The sequence below is a fragment of the Cimex lectularius genome, unplaced genomic scaffold (assembly GCF_000648675.2).
Source record: "Cimex lectularius strain Harlan isolate CLEC.00 unplaced genomic scaffold, Clec_2.1 scaffold71, whole genome shotgun sequence".
In the NCBI taxonomy this organism is placed as follows: Eukaryota; Metazoa; Arthropoda; class Insecta; order Hemiptera; family Cimicidae; genus Cimex; species Cimex lectularius.
The window spans coordinates 158,997-177,787 of NW_019392655.1; the positions used below are offsets into that span (position 1 = coordinate 158,997).

The following is an 18,791-nucleotide window of genomic DNA, read 5'->3' on the forward strand; positions in this document are numbered from 1 at the left end:
TGTCTGCACTCTGCCGAGTTGCTGTTATACTTCGCGAAGTCACGTGGGGCTGTTTAAAGTGTTTACACTTTCCTGTTTTTTAATTTATTTCTTTTTTAATTACATAAGAGAGAATGGGTAAAGGGAAAAGGACGCGTTTGAAATACAAATACAGCCGTCTCGAGGATGATGGCGAGATGACGGTGACCGACAAACCAGAAGGTGATGGTGCATTGGATGGGCAGGACGACAATGAAGACGCAAAGATGACCGTGGACGAACCGGACAAAGAAGACGACAAAAACGAAGACGCCAAGAGCGTCAGGACTGTGATGTCCGTCTCCAAGAGTTACAAGTCCATCAAAAGGAGCATCGGAAGCACACTGTCCAAAGTTGACAAGAGGAAGCTGAAACACAACATCTTCATGAAAAGTAAACTTTAATTTATAACTTCTTTCAATTAATTAATCTTTTTATGTAAAGTTTTGGTCTAATTAAAAAAGCTAGTGTCACGAGCGGGATTCGAACCCACGACCTTCGGCTTATCAATTGAAAGAAGTAATTTGGTCAATCAGACCACTAAATATGATTGATTTAATTTATAATTTGATTTTTCCGGTTTTATCAAAACATGACTTTTTTTAATCCTTTCCCTTTATTGATTACAGATATAATACAATAATAAATCTACATAATTAATAATATATTTTAACTAATATTTTATTTTGATCAATTTTATTGTTCAAATAGCCTTATGTTTGAATTTAATTACAAAATAGTTCATAAATTTAATTACTAAGTTGAATTCAAATACTTATTACAATATACACTGACAGGCAAAAAATTCCACCCACTTGAAATATAACTTGATTTGTATATATTTTTTTATATTAATCAAAGTTTCACGTTTTTAAGTTTAGTAGCTGAGTCTTTGCCTAACAAAGTTTTTAAAAAATGTAAATTGCTAAAGAATATGAAAAAAAATTTAAATGAAAAAAAAGATGGACAGATAAAATTTGTTTTAGATTTTTAATTAACATTTCAATATCGCCATATTTCCTCCTCTTGCCTTAATTTAATCTTGAAGACGCCTCAGCATACTTTCTACCAGTCTGAAAATGTCTTTTTGCTTAGCCCATTCTCCACGAAGTCTGGAGAACGGGCTGGCCAGGCTAGACGTACGTTTGTAGTATGCGAGCGACATGTGGACGGGCATTATCGTGCATTAGAATAGGATTGTCGCTGATTTCATCGAGGATAGGCAACGCATGATGTTCCAAAATTTCATTAAACTTTCTGCGACTCTACATTGAAATTCCCTCCCACACCATCCTTGAGCTACGTTGAAAAGGTTACACTACACCAACTGTTGCATCAGAGTTTGCTATCATGGTGATACTTTTTGTCTTTGTCCCTTTTATTATTTTTTTTTTTTTTAATTTAACTTTATTTAAACTTTTGTACATAGTACCTTATAGTTGTGGCATAATGTTCAACGGCATCAAACAGTTCTTGGATGTTTAAGCTCAGCAGCTCCCCCTATTAATTATTTCATCACAGTTTATCACAGTTAATTATAGTTAGTTATATTGGTGTGTCGCTTGTGCTTGAGTCTGCGGTGTGGATGTACAGGAGGTAGGTAGTCCGGTATTCCTTGGATTTCTGTGTTTGGGTGGGACTGGAACTTGCTAAACATCTTCCGGTACGGTAGCTGTCTCTCAGTGCATGGTCCACTAGTGGAATGTCCAGCTCTCGGTGCAGTGTGGTATTTCGCACATACCAGGGGGCTCCCGTTAAAATCCGTAAGGCCCTGTTTTGAAATGTCTGGATTCTCTTAATTTGGCTGTTGGCTGGCGCTGAGGCCCAAACACCAGAGCCATATAGACATATGGGTCGAATGAGGGACATATATATTAGTCTTTTGTTGCTCAGACTAATAGATGGGCTCTTAAGTAGTGGTTTGAGGTCAATTAGTCTGCATCGTGATCTCTTTATATGTGTTGATGCCAAGTCAGCCTCCGGTCAAGAGTAACACCCAGATATTTTGTGTGTGTCGATTCACTGATATTCTTATTATTTAGTGCCAGTTGTTGTTCATTGGCTTTTTTCAGATAAGTGAACTGGACTAATTTTGATTTATCTGGGTTTAGCTTGACTTTCCACTTGTCCGCCCATTCAGAGACTTGTTGTACTTGTTGTCAGTGACTTGTTGCAGGGTCTGTTGTACCTCTGCGCTGGTTTCCCCTGTGCTCAATATAGCTCAGCAAAAAGTGCTGTCTTGACTGTTCCTGGGATTTGGAATGAGAGATCACTCACGCTCACCAAATAGAGGAGAGGCCCCCCCCCCTGTGGGACACCAAAAAATATGGGCTTTGGGTCAGAAATGCCATCCTGTACTTTGACACAGAAAGTTCTTTACGATAGTAGGTGTCTGGTAGGCTGTCTTTCATTTTTGCTAATAGTCCTATATGCCATACTCTGTCGAAAGCTTTCTCTGTATCAAGAAATAACCCCAGCGTGACTTTTTTATGTTCGAAGGCATCGAGGATGTTGTCAATTACCCTCTGGAGTTGTTGTGGGCAGGAGTGTCCTTCTCGGAAACCAAATTGATGATCTGGGATCAGTGGCTTCAGGTATTTCATGAGGGTCGGGAGAATTAGCCGTTCAAAAGTTTTAGCAACAATGCTAAGTAAACTTATTGACCGATAATTTTCCGGATTTGATTTGTCCTTTTGTGGCTTGGGGATCATCACTATGTGGGCAAGCTTCCACTTGGAGGGAAAATAAGTGGTCCTGAGCATGGCATTAAATATTTGGGTGAGCTGTACATTTGTCCCATTTTGATGCTCATTTCCTTCCACGCATCTTCTCTCTTGTTCTGATGAGTTTTATCTTTAACATCCCACAAAAATCGGTAGCTGTACATTCGGATAAGGTGAGGACTTGGGTGAGCTCGGTTGCATTTCTGGAGCCATCACTTTTGCAACGTACTTCGAAGTCGGCTTGAAATTGGCCTATTGACCCTAAACCCTTTTGTGGCTTAACATACTGCCAAAAACGCAGATCCATTAGACAATTAATAATAAGTCCTCTGCTCAATGGGAATGTAGCCTGGGTCGGAGGCATGCGAGAAAGTTTATCAAGGGACCATTGCAGAAACTAACGGCAGAACTACTAAATCTAGGACTTGTTAGGACTAGAATAATAGTCAGACTGCTAACTGAACATGCAGACCCCAGAGGCATATGTACAAACTCGGAGTGGCAAAAACCAGTCTGAGCAGATATTGCCAGGAAAAAGAAGAAACAGTTAACTTCTTTATAAGCCTCTGTACAAAAGCTTATGTGGGCTGTTTACTCCTGGTAGAGGAAAAGCCCAGGCCTGAAAGAAACACATGGGAATCCTTGAAAAAGCTTTGGGATCTCGTATAAAAGACTTAAGCTAAATGAGGAGCTCTAGAGAAAAATGGAAATGCACAATAGACCAACACTGGTCAAGTGTGCAAGTCTAAAAGAGGCCCTCTCCTCTAATATAATCTGGCAGCGATAGTAACTCCTGTTTCTGAACCCAAAAACAAATCTATACTTAATCATAGATATCGTCAAAGGCCTGATTCTCTAAGACCGTTTTTCGAAAAATTACTCTACATGGTCTGTGGGGTGATGAATCTGTAATTTGGACATTACCAATTATCTTGCAGGGATGCTTTTCATCATCTTTATGGTGAGAAATCGAAACAAGTTGATGGACCAAACTAGCAAAGATAGGCTGACAAAAATGATCAATAAAATTCAAATTAGACGTTCATCATCCTGTACACAAAAAAAGTATAAAAACGATCTTAGAGAATACTATTGGCTTTTGACAATATATGTATATCCAAGCTTGAGTTTATTTATATTGTCATTGATCACTATAACAATTTTATCTACAGATTTTTTTTTTTATGTATAAACAGTTTACAAAATTTTTGCCATCGCTAAAACCAGGAGGCTTCTTTAACCTCATTAAACATTTTGAGTTTTACATTCACAGAAATTCATTTGATTGGCTGTTTGTTGTTATTTTATACTATTTTATTCACTAATTACTATTTGTGTATGATTGTTAATTTTTCCTTATTAAAAAAAAAATTCTATTTTTAGAAGTAGAGATCAATCATGAGTTGTTGAAGCTGAACAAGAAGGGGAAAAAAGGCGACAGCATTCTTCCAAGTACCATAGCCGAACTCGATAATCTTTTGCCGTCTGCGAACATGTTGCATCATCAATCGCAAACGCACAAGGCAAAAGAGAAGGATAAGTTTGCAAAATCCGTCAACAAAAAAATCCGAGGCATCAAAAAGGCCAAGGATCGACTTAAAGACATGTTAGTTCGTGACACATTTTGCGTTTGTTTCCTTTACGTTATATGTTTATCTAATATGTTCTTTCTTTGTAGGCAGATGAATCTTGATGTGTTTAAATCAGCTTTGGCAGACTCGAAATATAAGAGCTGCCCTTTGGATGTAGTCACAGAATCGATCCAAGACAGGGTTTTCAACCAAGCTGTTTAAAACGACATTTCTTATTGTAAATATAAATTCTACCGTTATGAATCCATTAAATATATTTATGTTTGTATATAATTTTGTCTGTAAATATAATATATAGGTTAGAGCAGTGGCGTATTGAGCCAAAGGTCGTGGGTTTGAATTCTGCTCGTGACATTAATTTTTTCATCTCACCAAGACATTAGATTAATTAATATGGTCAATTATGATTGCTAAACATATATGATACATAGTTTTATATAATTTGTTACAATTTTTTTCTTTATTGTCAAAAAAATGTATATTCACTTAAATAGTTCTAATGTTTGGTACATTTTTCTTTCTTCCACTGCACACTTTTTCATCCCCTGTGCTTTCTTTCACATATGCACATCTTCAACACACGACTACACACTTTATGAGGCAACACTAGAAAATTATGGTTAACTAATTTAAATTTACTAGCCGTATATGAGCATCCAAGAAAAAAAAAACTATGAAAATGTACAAACAATGTAGTAATTTCCCCTATTTTGGTGGAGTTGAGCTGAGACTTTTCAGGAACTGTTGAGTTTCCTCTTGTGTACCTAGCACCAGTGAGAAAAAGAAACAGTTCCAACGAATAGATTTCTATCTTGGTACATGACTGATAATTTTATTTATAGAAAGAATATAACTCATAAAACTACACAGTTCCGATAGTCCCGGTGGATCTGATGTGAATCGAAAACTAAGCTTGCATGTTCCACTTGCCAAAAACAATCAGCAACACAATATTCTTTTAAAAAAAAAAAAAAAAAAAAAAAAAACCCAGATTATGACAAAGATTTGATTTAAAGTGTGCGATTAAACCATGTATATATTTAGTAGCAATAATTGGCCCTATTAATTATTTTAATTAATTATACTTTTAAACTAAGGTCTTGGTTGAGATTAAAAAGCAAGTGTAACGAGCAGGATTCGAACTCACCGAAGATCGTATGTGACACTTGCGATTTCATCTCAACCAAGACCTTAAATTAAAAGTAAATTAATTAACGCAAAAATGAAGTAGACCTAACATTTACGTACTCACAAATTAGACAGAAAAGTTATTGGAAAACCGACTCCCCAGGGAAAGGATGTTATAGGAGCAAATTTAATTCTTAAATAATTTTAAAACCTATGATAATTGTTCATTATCTTTTGTTTGTTTTAAAAAATATTTATTTTCATTTTACATCTATATGTACTACATAATTACAGGTACATGAAGTAAATTATAATTAATTTTCAAGTAGTGTGATACTAATGATGGTGGTATTAGGAAACGGTGTTTGTGCTCCCCTTCTAACCTCATTTTTCCTTTCGCAAAAAGTACTCTTCTGGCTTCAGTAGAGATAAACATTCTGTGATCACTCTATTTCCCACCTCCATTTTATTTAAACAAACTATTCATATAAATTAGGCATTTAATAGACTTAAGAAAAATATTTCAAAATTGTATTTTACATTAAATTGTTGTTGGCATCAACTTCACAAAAATGTTTACAAAAAATAAATATATTAGGTAGAGCAGTGATTACCAAACTGTGAGTCGCAGCCGTGCTACAAGTGCGCTGTGAAACTCGAACCCACGACTTTCAGCTTAATATGCTGCTGATCTAACAACTTGAGACTTCTCTGACAACTTCAACCCTCTTCATTCTTTCAAACTGAATTTATCCGAATGGCGGACCAAGGGGAGGAGAACAATTGTCTATAAGAAGGGAAAAGAAAATAAAGTACACGGTTCACCATCATGAATCATATTACAGGGTAGCTGGATACATTGTAGACAATTTAGAAAAAAAATTACTGATGAGTCATACCTGTCATTGAATTGTTATTTAAATTTGTATAATAAACTTTAAATTAAAAGATAAGATATTTAAGTTTATAATAAATTGAATATTTTATTACTTTATCCTAATAGATTATCAAAGCCTATGAATTCTTATTCAGACATTGTGAGATGCAGTCTGGTGTGATGTAGGTTTCAGAAAAACATTTTCTTTATCGTGCCAACGTTTCGATCTTTATTGAGATCATTTTCAGGGCTCAAAGTGTTTTCCGTGTAAATGTGCCATTCTTGAGAGTGTCCACTCAACTATCGAAGCTTGTTGTAGGGCATACTGGATATTTTTGGAATTGAATCGGAGTCACAGATTACAGGCCTTTAGTATCACTTTGTCAACGTTGTGAAGACCGTTTTTCAATTTACCTATTGGAAATTTTTTATAATTTTTTAGAAAATATTTTTTTTTCGTTAGATATATAATAGTAAATGTAATTAGAGATATGTACACATGTCTTCTTAATTCATCTTTTGATTATATACAGGTTTTCGATTTTCTGTGCCCCCCACTCCTCATCCTTACCACGTATAATGTAGATTTTCCTGTAATATCTCTTTTTACTTGAAATAATCAATTTGAACACAGCTCTTCTTTCTTTTGTTTTAATTATTTAAATTTAAGTGTGACTTAAAGACCAAAAATCTATTTTGAACTTTTTCAAGTTGATCAATGTGTTACAAATAGCATGAAGACCGATCTATTTTAGAGTTCAACTCTAAAATAGATCTAATTAAAGAAAAATACAATATTTTAAATCTAGAACGTTGGTTACGTTTTTGAACTAAGCATACCATTTAATTTTTATGCAATACATTTCAGTTGCTAATGCATTTCGGGACAAGTCCCTGGTCCCTTTTCAGAGCTATCTATTGGCTAAATTGAATTTTTTTTACACTTATTATTGTTAATGTCATTAGAGCTCCTTTTTAAAGAACTTAAAATTTTTAGACTCTTCTCTATGTTCGAACAACTCTCTGTCGTCATAAAAAAATCATAAGAAAGGGAATATTCCATTTCCAGAGAACAATTGAAAAACGCATACACGACTCTATTAGAGCCAACTTTGCACCCATCTAACGGTAGTTAAAATATTTCATGTTCTAAACTAGTTTTAAACATGCACGGGCATTGCTAGAACACCAAACAGCTTGCAAACTGTTCTGGTTCTGTACTGAATTGAAAAGTCAGTTCCATACTCTGCAATATTGCACATGTGGGTGTAAGTTCCGAGGAATGAACCTTACAGTATTTTCCACTCTAAAAAAATTTATAGTACGGCATAGTTGATATTCAATAGAAGTAACGTTCTGATGCGACGACGTAGGCAGTTTGGTTCTTGCATCAGAACACAATTCGAGGGAGAATTAACCAATTTAAATAATTTGATAACAAGCAATTTCACATATTCAAGGGTATACTTGATATCATTTATGAAAATAAATAAAGCAGCCCATACACGCTCAATATTATTGCACAATGTGGGTTGCACAATATTTTGACGGAGGCCCTACACTGCTCAATATTATTGCACAATATTTTGATTTGTGCAATAAATTGTATCGTATGCAGGCAATATTGATGGTTGTGCAATATATTGCACAATCGCGAGCACAGACGTACAACAACCTTCAAGGCAATATATTGTGCAATTAGTTCCAACCAGCATTTCATGTAGTGAAGTCATGTTGAGTGATAGTGATTTGTGTTGTGTGATTATCGCTGTGGGTGCCAGTGCGAAAAAGAAGAAGAGCTCGCAAAAAGGCAGACAAAAAACTATGCCAAGTAATAAGAAACAAAATAGTTGAAACAAAAAAAAGTTTAGCGAAAAAGGCTCTTGTATCTTGGGGTGAGGGTTCTCCCTGATAAACGTCAATGAATTCGAAAATGAATTGCCTATCAGCTTCCTTGGCAGCCATGACGACGCGTACTCTACCACCTGCTGATACTGACTGATGGGATATTGCGCAATATTGCCTACAGACAGCACAACCTTTTCCCGTTTGCACAATATATTTTCAAGGATTTGAATTTAGCACAATATATTGCACAACCTTTCAATTTCGACTACACACGATCAACTATATTGCACAAACCTAAATATTGCGCAATAATATTGAGCGTGTATGGGCCGCTTAAGAATAAGGGACTCACGAGGCACATATTTGTTCCATTTATCAAATATACCGTTTAGACATATCACGGTGATGAACCTGCAGTTTGGCATTTCCAACAGTATCAGCCTGTCTGTTCTCACCTGGTTTGGCTTTTTGCCATCTTTATATTTTTTCTCCTAATACCACAGACTTAATAAACATAAACTAAATCCAGTAGCAAAGATAACGAAATGCTGAAGCACTTATTAAAAAATCAAAACAGTGAAATTAGGCAGACCAAAATTGATCTTAAATTTACGAACTCCGCAAATTAAACATACCAATAAACTGCATGTTGTATTGCCCCTTATGGTGAAATTGCCAGGTAGAAAAATAAAAAAAAATTGCACAATAAAACACAATACATGAATAATTTGTTGATTATCGATCGAACATTTTCACTCTTATGGTAAGTTTACAATTCAATTAAGTTTTTAATTTGATGGTAAAACATAGGAAAGGTGCTATAAACCAGGTATTCAGTGGTGGTTTAATTTATTCAGAGATAGACGTTCTGGGCTATAAAACCCATCTTCAGAATTCCAGGCGTAGAATTCCGAGATATGACAAACATCATTTAAGCTTCACAAAATGAGATAAATGGTAGAGTGAGTTCAGTTCTTCAATCTTTTTTAAAAAAGTAGTCCCTACTCACAGTTACTTGTTTTCAACCTGATGTTGAGCTATTAGCTATAAGGATCGTTGAAAACACCTAACTGTGAATAGGAACTATCTTTTTAAAAATTGTTAAAATTCATGTCAAAGTTATGTATAAAACAGAACAAGATTACCTTAAAGTGGGTTCATGGACATGCTGACAAACTAGCCAAAAATGGTCAGCCTCTGAACTGGACCAGAACCAACAACTAACGCACCAGAGTGTGTGTAGATGGAACCGGAAAAATGGACTGATAAATAAAACTCAAACACTCAAGAGATTTATAAATTTTTTGAAGAAGTTAAAAGTGTTTCTCTTTCAGGCAAAAATTGAGGATACCTTTTTAACTAACACTGAAAGGTAAATATCACAGAGTTAGCTTGAGATGGAGATTAAGACAAGAAGGTATACAAGGAAACAAATAGGATGACCAAGTAGCCAAAGATTGGGCAGCCCTCTCTCATGGGACTGGAACCACAACTAGACACACTAGAGAGTGTGTTAAATTTGGACTGGAAAAACTGACTTGAGAAACAAACCCAACCACTGGGTAAAACCACCAGGTATACCCAGTACCACCACCGCAAGCCTGGAAATGTATAAATCTCTCAAAACAGAAGGCGAATGAACTCTCTGAGCAGGCAGGATTTGAGGAGAATTATAAACCTCTATACAATACCATCCACTGCCCCTTAACTATCATCTTAAGAAGTTGGGCAAAGCTGAGATGGAAACATGCTGGCTGTCAGGAGGACCAAGAAACAACGGCACATATCCTTTGTGAATGTAAAGCATCAGTTTGTTTACGGTACTTCAGAATAATATTTCTCATACCAAAGGAGATCCACGAAGAGGCACCAAGAAAAGTGCTCACTTTTATAAGGAATAGAACTCTTTCTAAGGTACCCGTTTAGGACAATCAATTAAGGTTTTTAGTTGAAATAAAAAAGTCAATGGCACGAGCGGGATTCGAACCCACGTCTTCAGCTAGATACGCTGCTGCTCTTCCACTTGAGCTATCGTAACCTCGATCCTCTCAGACACCAACTTCCCATCTCAACCCCACCTTTTGAATTTTCCCTCCTTTTTGCCATTTTTCAAATGTCGTGTAATCGGATTGGATTCTCGACGACAAATGAAATGGCCACGGAGAGCTTTAGTGAAGTATACNATTTATTCAAAGTATTTCTACTCACTCAAAGTATTTGTAAACAATGTTTGTAAATCCCAGGCCCTGAAGATGATCTCAATAAAGATCGAAATGTTGGCACAATAAAAAAAATGTTTTTGTGAAACCTACTTCACACCAGACCGCATCTCACGATTTCTGAATAATTATCGATTAATGGTCACTAATCACCTATGAATTCTGCTATAGATATTTCTCAACTATTGCCTTTTAAGAATTGGTTGTTATAGTCAAAGAGAATCAATTTTCAGTTCATTTATTTATCCCTAAATGCCAGCTATTGTATATACAAGTTTTGAATATGCAAATTTCGTATAATTTTTCATTTCAAGTGTTTTCAGTTCAAGAGCAATGGTGATTGAGCAAAAAGTCGTGGGTTTGAATCCTGCTTGGAACACTCATTTTTTCATTTCACCTAAGACGTTAGTTAAAAAGAATAATTAATTGAAATAATTAAATATGTTCAATTATGACTGCTAAACACATATGGATTGATTATTAATTGTTGTTACAATTTTTTTTTTTTTTAAATTTTAATGCTTTATTTTAAAAAAATAATTTATTTTCATTTTACATCTGTACATACATTACATAATTAATTAAGGTACATAAAACAAATAATTCATTTTCACGAAGTGTGCTTGTCTGGCTTTGGTAGAGACAAACATTTTGAGAATGCTCCATTTTATTTAAACTATTCAACTAATTAGGCATTTAGCGCATTTAAGAATGACAGTTCAAAATTATTGTACAATCAACTTGTATTTCATCCTTGACTCCATACAGAGAGCTTGCAGGAATACCACCTGATTTGAGAATTGTACTTGAGCACGGCAGCAAGTATTTGGGTCCCCTGTTCCGATTCTTAGACGAAAAGGGATTGTTTTAATAATAGTTGTGTATACCTAGTATATGTTGAGAGGGAATGCATTTATTTGTGTGATGTGACAAGATCGATGGTGGAATGTCGAGTACCCCATCGACCCTCAATTAGGTTAGTTGTATAATATACATAAAGTTTGTGTTGATAGATAAATAAATTATATAGGAGCGGGCCTCTTTACGACTTGTTCACTGTGATCTGTATTGGTCTATTGTGCATTTCCATTTTTTTATCTAGAGCTCTTTGTTAAGCTTGACGCTTTTTACCATACCCCAAAGCCTTTTTCAAGGGCTTCCGTGTTTATCCTTCATGCCCTGGCTTTTCCTTTCCCAGGGTTAAGAATCTCATTCTACATAGGCCTTCGCACCAACTGAGGAGGTGTTCACTGTTGAAGGCTGCTGGAGCCTGTCTCTGCATTAGCCTATGAATTGTGCCTCCAGTCTCTCCCTGTATAAAGGTGTGGTAGTAAATTAAGGATTGCAAATGCAATCGTGCGGAAGTTTATAGTGAGAGTGAATGTGTTTATTAGCATGTGTGATGTGAGAGGGTTGATGGAATATTGAGTACCCCATCGACCTCATTTAGGTTAGCTGTATAATATACATAAAGGATGATGGAGGTATATCGAGTACTCCTACTACTACTAATTGAATGAATGGTATATAAATAGGAGTGAATGTATTTAAGAATGAACATGAATATGAATGGGTTTGGAACTGCATACGCTAGGTGCTGAATTGACCTAGCTGTTGACAGCACCCCACCCTGGAGCCCAACTTAGGTGGCTGGACAGATAAGACTGAGGTCTGCCCCCGGACTGCCAACGCCCAGGTGTGTTATTGTCAAGTCTGCCTGAAATTTACTGTACATAGCAAAAGCTGGAACTGCCAGTGGACAATGATAAGCGAATAGGCCCAACTCGGCACATTCTTGTATTTATATAAATACACGTGCGGATTTGGGCCTATATAAATCCAAATTCAACTTGAATTTTACGTTAAATTGTCTACCAAAGTATTAAAAAAGTAGGTGCAGGAAATTGGATTTGCCCTAGTTGGGTTCGTATGTAACCGACACCGCTCGGCCATTTTCGTTCAGGTTACTACTGAGTACTGCCAGTGCAGTGCCCACTGCCCTACGGCCTACAGTCGACAACTTCGATACCAGTGGAGTCGATGGTTAGTGATGTATAGACACTAGTGCTGTCGACAACTATAATGTGTCTGTGCGTGTCGAAAGTTCGAAATTGCTAAGTCAACTTAGTACTTTTTCAGAAAGCTATCGCCCATCACGTTCACGGACATCGTAACTTTCCTCGAACGTAAATTTTTTGTGTTGACCATTTTCAACAGAACTGGCAACACCCCGGAGAACCTTCTTTCCTTGGTAAACACGGGAGCAAGTCAAGAAAATAATGCCTCCACGAAAGAGACCCGAAAAGCTATTAGATTTATGCAAATCCTTTATAAATTATTATATAATTAAATTGATTGTTTATATTCAGAGACAGCACGGTGATGGGAGTCTGACAAGCAACACAAAACTAAAGTTGATCCAAGATCATCTGTCAACGAATCTACTTCCTTCGATGATGGACGAACTTTTGAAGAGTGTCGACACGTCAAAGTTTCTCACTGAGAGTGTTAAGCTTATGATTTTGAAAGTGTACATGCACAGAGATATGGTGAATTTCCAAGCAGCGTTCCGTTTGCCTAACGCCGACTCCTTTTATGAACTCCAGTTGATCGATCTTAAGAAACTTGTAACGGTCAATCTGAGGATGGTGTGTACTGATGAGATCCTCGAGGTAATTGGAAAGAATTGCCCTCTTCTTGAGTCTGTCGATATTGTGTCGAAAATAGGCAGTGAGTCTAACAAAACAAGAAACCAGTTGAACGCTCTCAAGCTGAAGTTTTATGTGTCGGACGAAGGCTTGAGTCATCTTCACAACTGTACAAAATTGAAACGCATTATTATGAACACTATTATACGTTCAAACTGCGGAGGAAGAAAAATCACTCATGACAGGATACGAGGTTTGTTAACTTCCCTCCCAAACTTACAGTACATTAACTACTCCGATATGGGTTTTGTATTGGAGAGCTTTGATAGAAATTACACCCTGAACCTTTTGCAGCTTCATGACAATCACACGAATCCTGATCATATACGACTGTTTGCGGAACATTGTCCAAAACTAAAGCACCTCTGCCTTGTACTGCCTACTACTAACAGCGATATAAACATGCCAGAAAGCTGTTTAGATTCCATGGCAAAAAGTGATTTGAATTTATTTTCTCTTGCCTTGGGGATGTTCCCCGTTGGGCAGAACTTTGTCAATTATCTCAAGGTGAAAGGTAATTTCTTAACAAGTCTTTGTCTGGTCCACAATTCAACAATCACTTTGAACGTAATAATGATGGTGAATAAATACTGTTCCAATCTGAAACACCTCGAAGTGTGTAGACTTGTTCCAAGTAATGAACAATGTCATGAAAATGTCAAGAAATCATTCAAGAACCTGTTAACGCTTAAAATTGTCGGAACTCGTTGGGATCCATATATAATTTTACCTCTTTGCCTTTTTGATTCACCACGACTTGAAGAGATAATACTGGTGAATGAACACTATGACAAACATGTCGATGATATATTTGTTGCTCTTATGAATAAAAACAATTTGTCTTGTGTTAAGAATCTTTCGATTCTTGATGGCTTCATTATCACACTTGACACCCTTGTAAAATTGGTCTTACGATGCGAAAATGTCAGTACTATCAAATTGTCTCCAAGTTGTGGCTATGAAGAGTACTTAAATGTGATAAAAGTAGAAAATAATCTCGATTTCACTGTCTCGGCTGAATCAGTTAGAAATTTTGCAGATTGCCTGTGTTAAGTTACACCTATTTCAAAGCACAATGATATTTAAATTTCAAAAAGACCATTTAATGAAATTAATATACATATTTTTATGACTGTGATATTTAATAATTGATATTTTTTGTGATTTTACATGTCTATTGTTATTGCCATTATAGGCCACAATTGATCTCTATCTCTAGTGTAATTATACAAAATTTATAAATTTTTATTGTATTTTTAAGCACACTTGTTAGTAATCTTATACTATTGTACACGTTTTAAAATTATTATCTTTATTGTATTGCAATAAATTTAAAAAACCATGATAATTACCTGTAAATAGATAAAATAAATTCTATTAATTGTTATTGAATTTTTTATGAGTCATTAGCAAATGATTTTTTTTATCCAAGTTGTTTAGTAAATGTGAAACACAACAGGAAATGATTCAAGAAAAAGAAAATAACAGGAAGAGCCTTTACTATTTAGCAAAAATACATTTTGTGTTAACAAGGATTTACTTAATACTAAATCATGTATAACTAAAATATAAACTAATTTATCTTGAAGTACAAAAATATTTTTTGCGTATTTCATTTTTAAAATGTAACATATTGAATTTCACTGAAAACAAAGAATATAATTTTAATTTGATCACAATAACAACATATAAATAAATTTTTGTTACAATAAATACAAATAAAATTAAAAAATATGAAAACTTTTTTTTCACTTTTAAAAATATGTGTATCCTTAATAAGAGCAATCCTAGCACTATGCAATCAATACTTTTTGATATATACATATTTATTTTATTTTTATTTTTTTTATTCTGAGATCAAATGTCTTCGCAGCAAGTTGTTTCCTATCCTATTGCACCTAAGGTGCCTAACCTAATGTGAAAATTGTTAACTATTAAAAAAAAAAAAAACGAACAAAAATATCAAAACAATTATCACAGTAATATACAAATTAAAATTTAATATAAACTTTATTCATAATGAATTAACCTCTAGAAGAAAAGTCGTCTTTTAATTTTAAGAAAAAAAAATTAAATTAAACTTGTTTTAAATGACCAATAAAATGAGATAAATTAGAAAGCAAAAATTAATGCCCAAACAATATTCCAGGTACAACTAAACAACTTTAACCATTATAGCTTTTTCTCTACTAACGCTGACATTACCTAACTTTAAAAAGAGCGGTATCACAAGTTTTGCTTGTTTTTTATAGGTTAACAGTTGTCACAGTCAAACGTTTGGTCATATTTTCCATATCGTATAAAAAGTAAGTTTGGCTAGGTTTGCGTTGGACAATTGGTTTTTGTTTCTCTTTAACCATAAATTAACAATAAAAATCTCATATCTAAAGAAAATAGTTTTCAATGCCCTTTCAATTAAAAATAGATCATATGCAAACTTTTTTTGCATTTATTTTTTAATAATTTTAATGGAAAACTATATAACCTCTAAGTAATAGTTTTAACAATTTTTTTTTTTATTGTTCTACAGACTAGTTGACAATCAAAAGCCTCAATAAGAACTAAAATGATTTCTTTTTCTCAAATCATCATTATTGCTTGGAGGAAACACAGATGAACGTAAAATGACTAAGTGACTAATTTTAATGTTATAAATAATATTAGAATATACATACATATTTTGTTTAAACCCATAATGTTTAATCTAAAAACGAATTAAATTATATTTCACGTTTCGACACAGACTATTCTCTGTACACACTTTTTTGAACAACACAGTAATTAATAGTTAAACAAATTTTTTTATCACCAAAAAATAAACTAGTAAATTAAAAGATTTATAGTTTGAATTTTTAAAAATGTGGATACGAAGGATGGTCACAAATTTAACAGCAATAAATAAATATATTTTTAACATGAAAATATCAAATGGTGAGGTATAGATACATGTATTTCTAAGGTTCAATATAAACAAGAAATGTTTATCACAGATTTAGCAACCATAAAGATGTTCGGTACATTTTACAAGGCAGACTTTAGGGTGTGAAGATGACATTATTGTTCTACATACACATATTTTTTTTCTTTTTGTGTTGTTTTTTTACAATTGATAAGTATTTTGTACTGAAAATTTATTTACAGCGAAAACGTCTTTGTTATGGTTGGTATTGTACCTTGATTACTAGAGGTGCAAGTCGGTGGGATATCTCTTTGTGAAGAATTTGAACACTGCTGTTCATGATATTCCTGAAAATGAAATATTGCAAATTATACTATTTTGTTGAGGTTGTGCTGTTTTCATTACAAAAAAACTGGGGTTACAATAAATGCTTAAGCCCCCCCCCCCAGCATGTACAGAGAGGAAAGGTCGACCATGGGATAAATGGAAGCACTGATACAAGAAGAGTACAGATAAGAAGACGACGACGGAAAAAAGTTATGTCTGTCAGGTCAGAGTAGAGTGACAAAGGAAAAAGTGCTGGATTTCCTCCTTGTGAACAACCGACAACATCCTGGATCATGAGCAGGACAGATACTCGAAGCAGATTTGGGGCTGCCATGAGGAAGACAATTTTTCAAGAAACGAGTCGTCCAGTATGCCCGAATCGATAAGCAGGGAGAAGATGTCAGTGGGCTGTCAGATTTTCTATTCTAGGACAAAAAAAAGCTCTCAGGGAAATACATTGGAGGAACACCAAGAATTTTTTTTTATGTGCGTGAACTGTAATAGATTTTAAGTAGATGAGCGTTTTATTTATTTTTGTTGCTAGATTTGTAGTTATGTTAGTTTTTGGTGCTTTGTTGGTTAACCACAATCATTAGATTTATTTAATTTAGTTAACCAATAAGAAAATTTTCTATTGTTCTAATAAAGGTTTTATTATTTTTTATATAATTTGAGTGTTTTATTTTATTTACTTTTTTAGTTGAATAAAAAAATCCTTCAAGTGGTCAACTAGGCACTCAGGGTGAGTTGGAATCTTTAAATTTGGGTTTTTCTTTTTTCCCTTGGACTGGGGAGTTTGTTTATTTATTTTTTTTTTTTTTTTATTTATCTTAGATTCCTTATTCTTCATCTTGGTCATTCTATTTGCTAAATGTTATTTGTTGTTGTTGGCGCCAATGTTTTTACTGATTTCTTCTTTTTTGTTCCAAGAATTTTTTAATTTATTTGACCCACTCCCGTTTCCGCTGAGCAATTGGGGATTCTTTTGTTGGTCAATTTTTGGCCATAACAATGCGACGATGAACTTGTAGGTTCTGGTCAAACCCAGGAGATATTAAATGCGCTTGACAGGTTGCAAGACTGATCAGAAATGACCATTTACATTCCTAACAATGATCATATTTTTCGGAAACAAAGTTTTCTTGACCTATCTCATCATCATCCTCATACCTATTTTGATTTTTTTTACTTTTAAACTAACTTTGATTAAATATATTTTCTCCCCATGGCCACAAATTTTAATTATAATGTACTCTTTTAGAAGTATATTTGTGAAATAAATTTATTTTTCACATGTTTATTGTACATCCAAGAGTAAATGAAATTTAAAACTACCATTAAAAATGAGGTGATAAAATTTGCAGTCACATATGCTACTCCATACATCAATTATGGTTTCAACGTTTTTTTCCTGGTAAAAAGTACACACTAAGTACTGAATTTACAAGAATGTAATAAAAAAAATTCCAACCAGCATGTGGATCATGGATGTCCTCCAGTGAATTACATGATTAATTATTAAATATAACATTATTAAAAATGTATTACAGGTTTCGTTTTTAGTCCTTTTAGAAGTAACAAAAAAAATAGGGAGAAGCTTTGGGTCTGTATACTTTGATAAAAGCAAGTGTTCCAAAATTGACTTGTTACTTCGAATTTGATGAATTTAAAGAAAAAAAAAATTATTATCATGTGAAAACAGACTAAATCAGTGAGGTAGGCAGACAGGATGATCATAACAAATCAAACGACAAATTAAATGTAGCATGGTCGTTTCTGATCATCCTGGTCCACTTATCCATGATTTATTCAATGAAACAAGCAACTTACTTGAAAACAAGGTACAATACAAAGATTTGTCTGGCACTCGGGGCAGTGATATTTTGTTTTTCTTCTTAATATTCTTCCATGGGTGTCTATCGTGTTCCAACAAAAATTACATCCCAAAGCAGGCCCAGGCCTTAAAACTGGACAGTGGCAAGATCTCGATGCTTCGCAAATTTCGCTCGGATTTAGACACTAAGAATTAAAAGTGAAAATTATTATGAAATTAGCGCATGTAACGTTTCAATTATACCTGAGGATTTAAGACAGCCCTTCGCAATTCTTCGACATTGAGTCTTTGCTTTTGAGGCTGCTGGTGAAGAGTCACTTCAGTCGTCCCAGGCTGGCTAACTGCAGTTGGTGTAGGGGTCGTCTGAACAGGCTGGGATGTAGGTGCAGGAGTTGTGGTTAAATGCGGGCTCGAATTTTGTTTTATCAAATAACTTTGCTGGGGCACTGACAGTAAGTTTGGTGTAGGCTCTGAGTACTGACGTTCTATTTTTGGAGAATCGCCATCACCTTCTAACTGTGACATTTCACTTTCTTTTTTAATTCGGTGCTGGCGCATTAATAGGCGGCCCCTTTTAGAACCCATGGATGGTGTCACAAGCGCTTCAACAACTGGAAA

General features: G+C 34.6%; 2 protein-coding genes across 4 annotated transcripts in view; one reads left to right on the forward strand and one right to left on the reverse strand.

Annotated features, from left to right (window-relative positions):
* On the forward strand, positions 1 to 15,063 carry LOC106668234. Of its 2 annotated transcripts, none has more exons than XM_014396773.2 (4): positions 1 to 411; positions 4,125 to 4,347; positions 4,420 to 4,550; positions 12,775 to 15,063. In XM_014396773.2, exons 1-3 carry the CDS (start codon positions 114 to 116, stop codon positions 4,532 to 4,534), a joined length of 636 nt encoding a protein of 211 aa, XP_014252259.1. In that variant the 5' UTR covers positions 1 to 113; the 3' UTR covers positions 4,535 to 4,550; positions 12,775 to 15,063. The 2 variants fall into 2 exon arrangements, with proteins under 2 accessions (XP_014252259.1, XP_014252260.1); XM_014396774.2 differs by lacking the exon at positions 12,775 to 15,063 and adding an exon at positions 6,060 to 6,185.
* The window catches only part of LOC106668233 (protein bric-a-brac 2-like), a 15,517-nt gene continuing 11,321 nt past the window's right edge, over positions 14,596 to 18,791 (reverse strand). For both annotated transcript variants that reach the window (XM_014396771.2, XM_014396769.2), the window contains exons 6-8: positions 18,417 to 18,784; positions 18,170 to 18,358; positions 14,596 to 16,359 (exon numbers count right to left, since the gene is read on the reverse strand). In XM_014396771.2, coding sequence (XP_014252257.1) covers positions 16,249 to 16,359; positions 18,170 to 18,358; positions 18,417 to 18,784 — 668 coding nt within the window. In that variant the 3' untranslated portion in view covers positions 14,596 to 16,248. The remainder of the gene's footprint in view (positions 16,360 to 18,169; positions 18,359 to 18,416; positions 18,785 to 18,791) is intronic.

Coding starts and splice junctions, on each gene's coding strand:
- LOC106668234 (XM_014396773.2), top strand. CDS start 114: ATGGGTAAAGGGAAAAGGACGCGTTTGAAATACAAATACAGCCGTCTC. Junction 412..4,124: donor ACACAACATCTTCATGAAAA/GTAAACTTTAAT, acceptor TTCTATTTTTAG/AAGTAGAGATCAATCATGAG. Junction 4,348..4,419: donor AAGGATCGACTTAAAGACAT/GTTAGTTCGTGA, acceptor CTTTCTTTGTAG/GCAGATGAATCTTGATGTGT.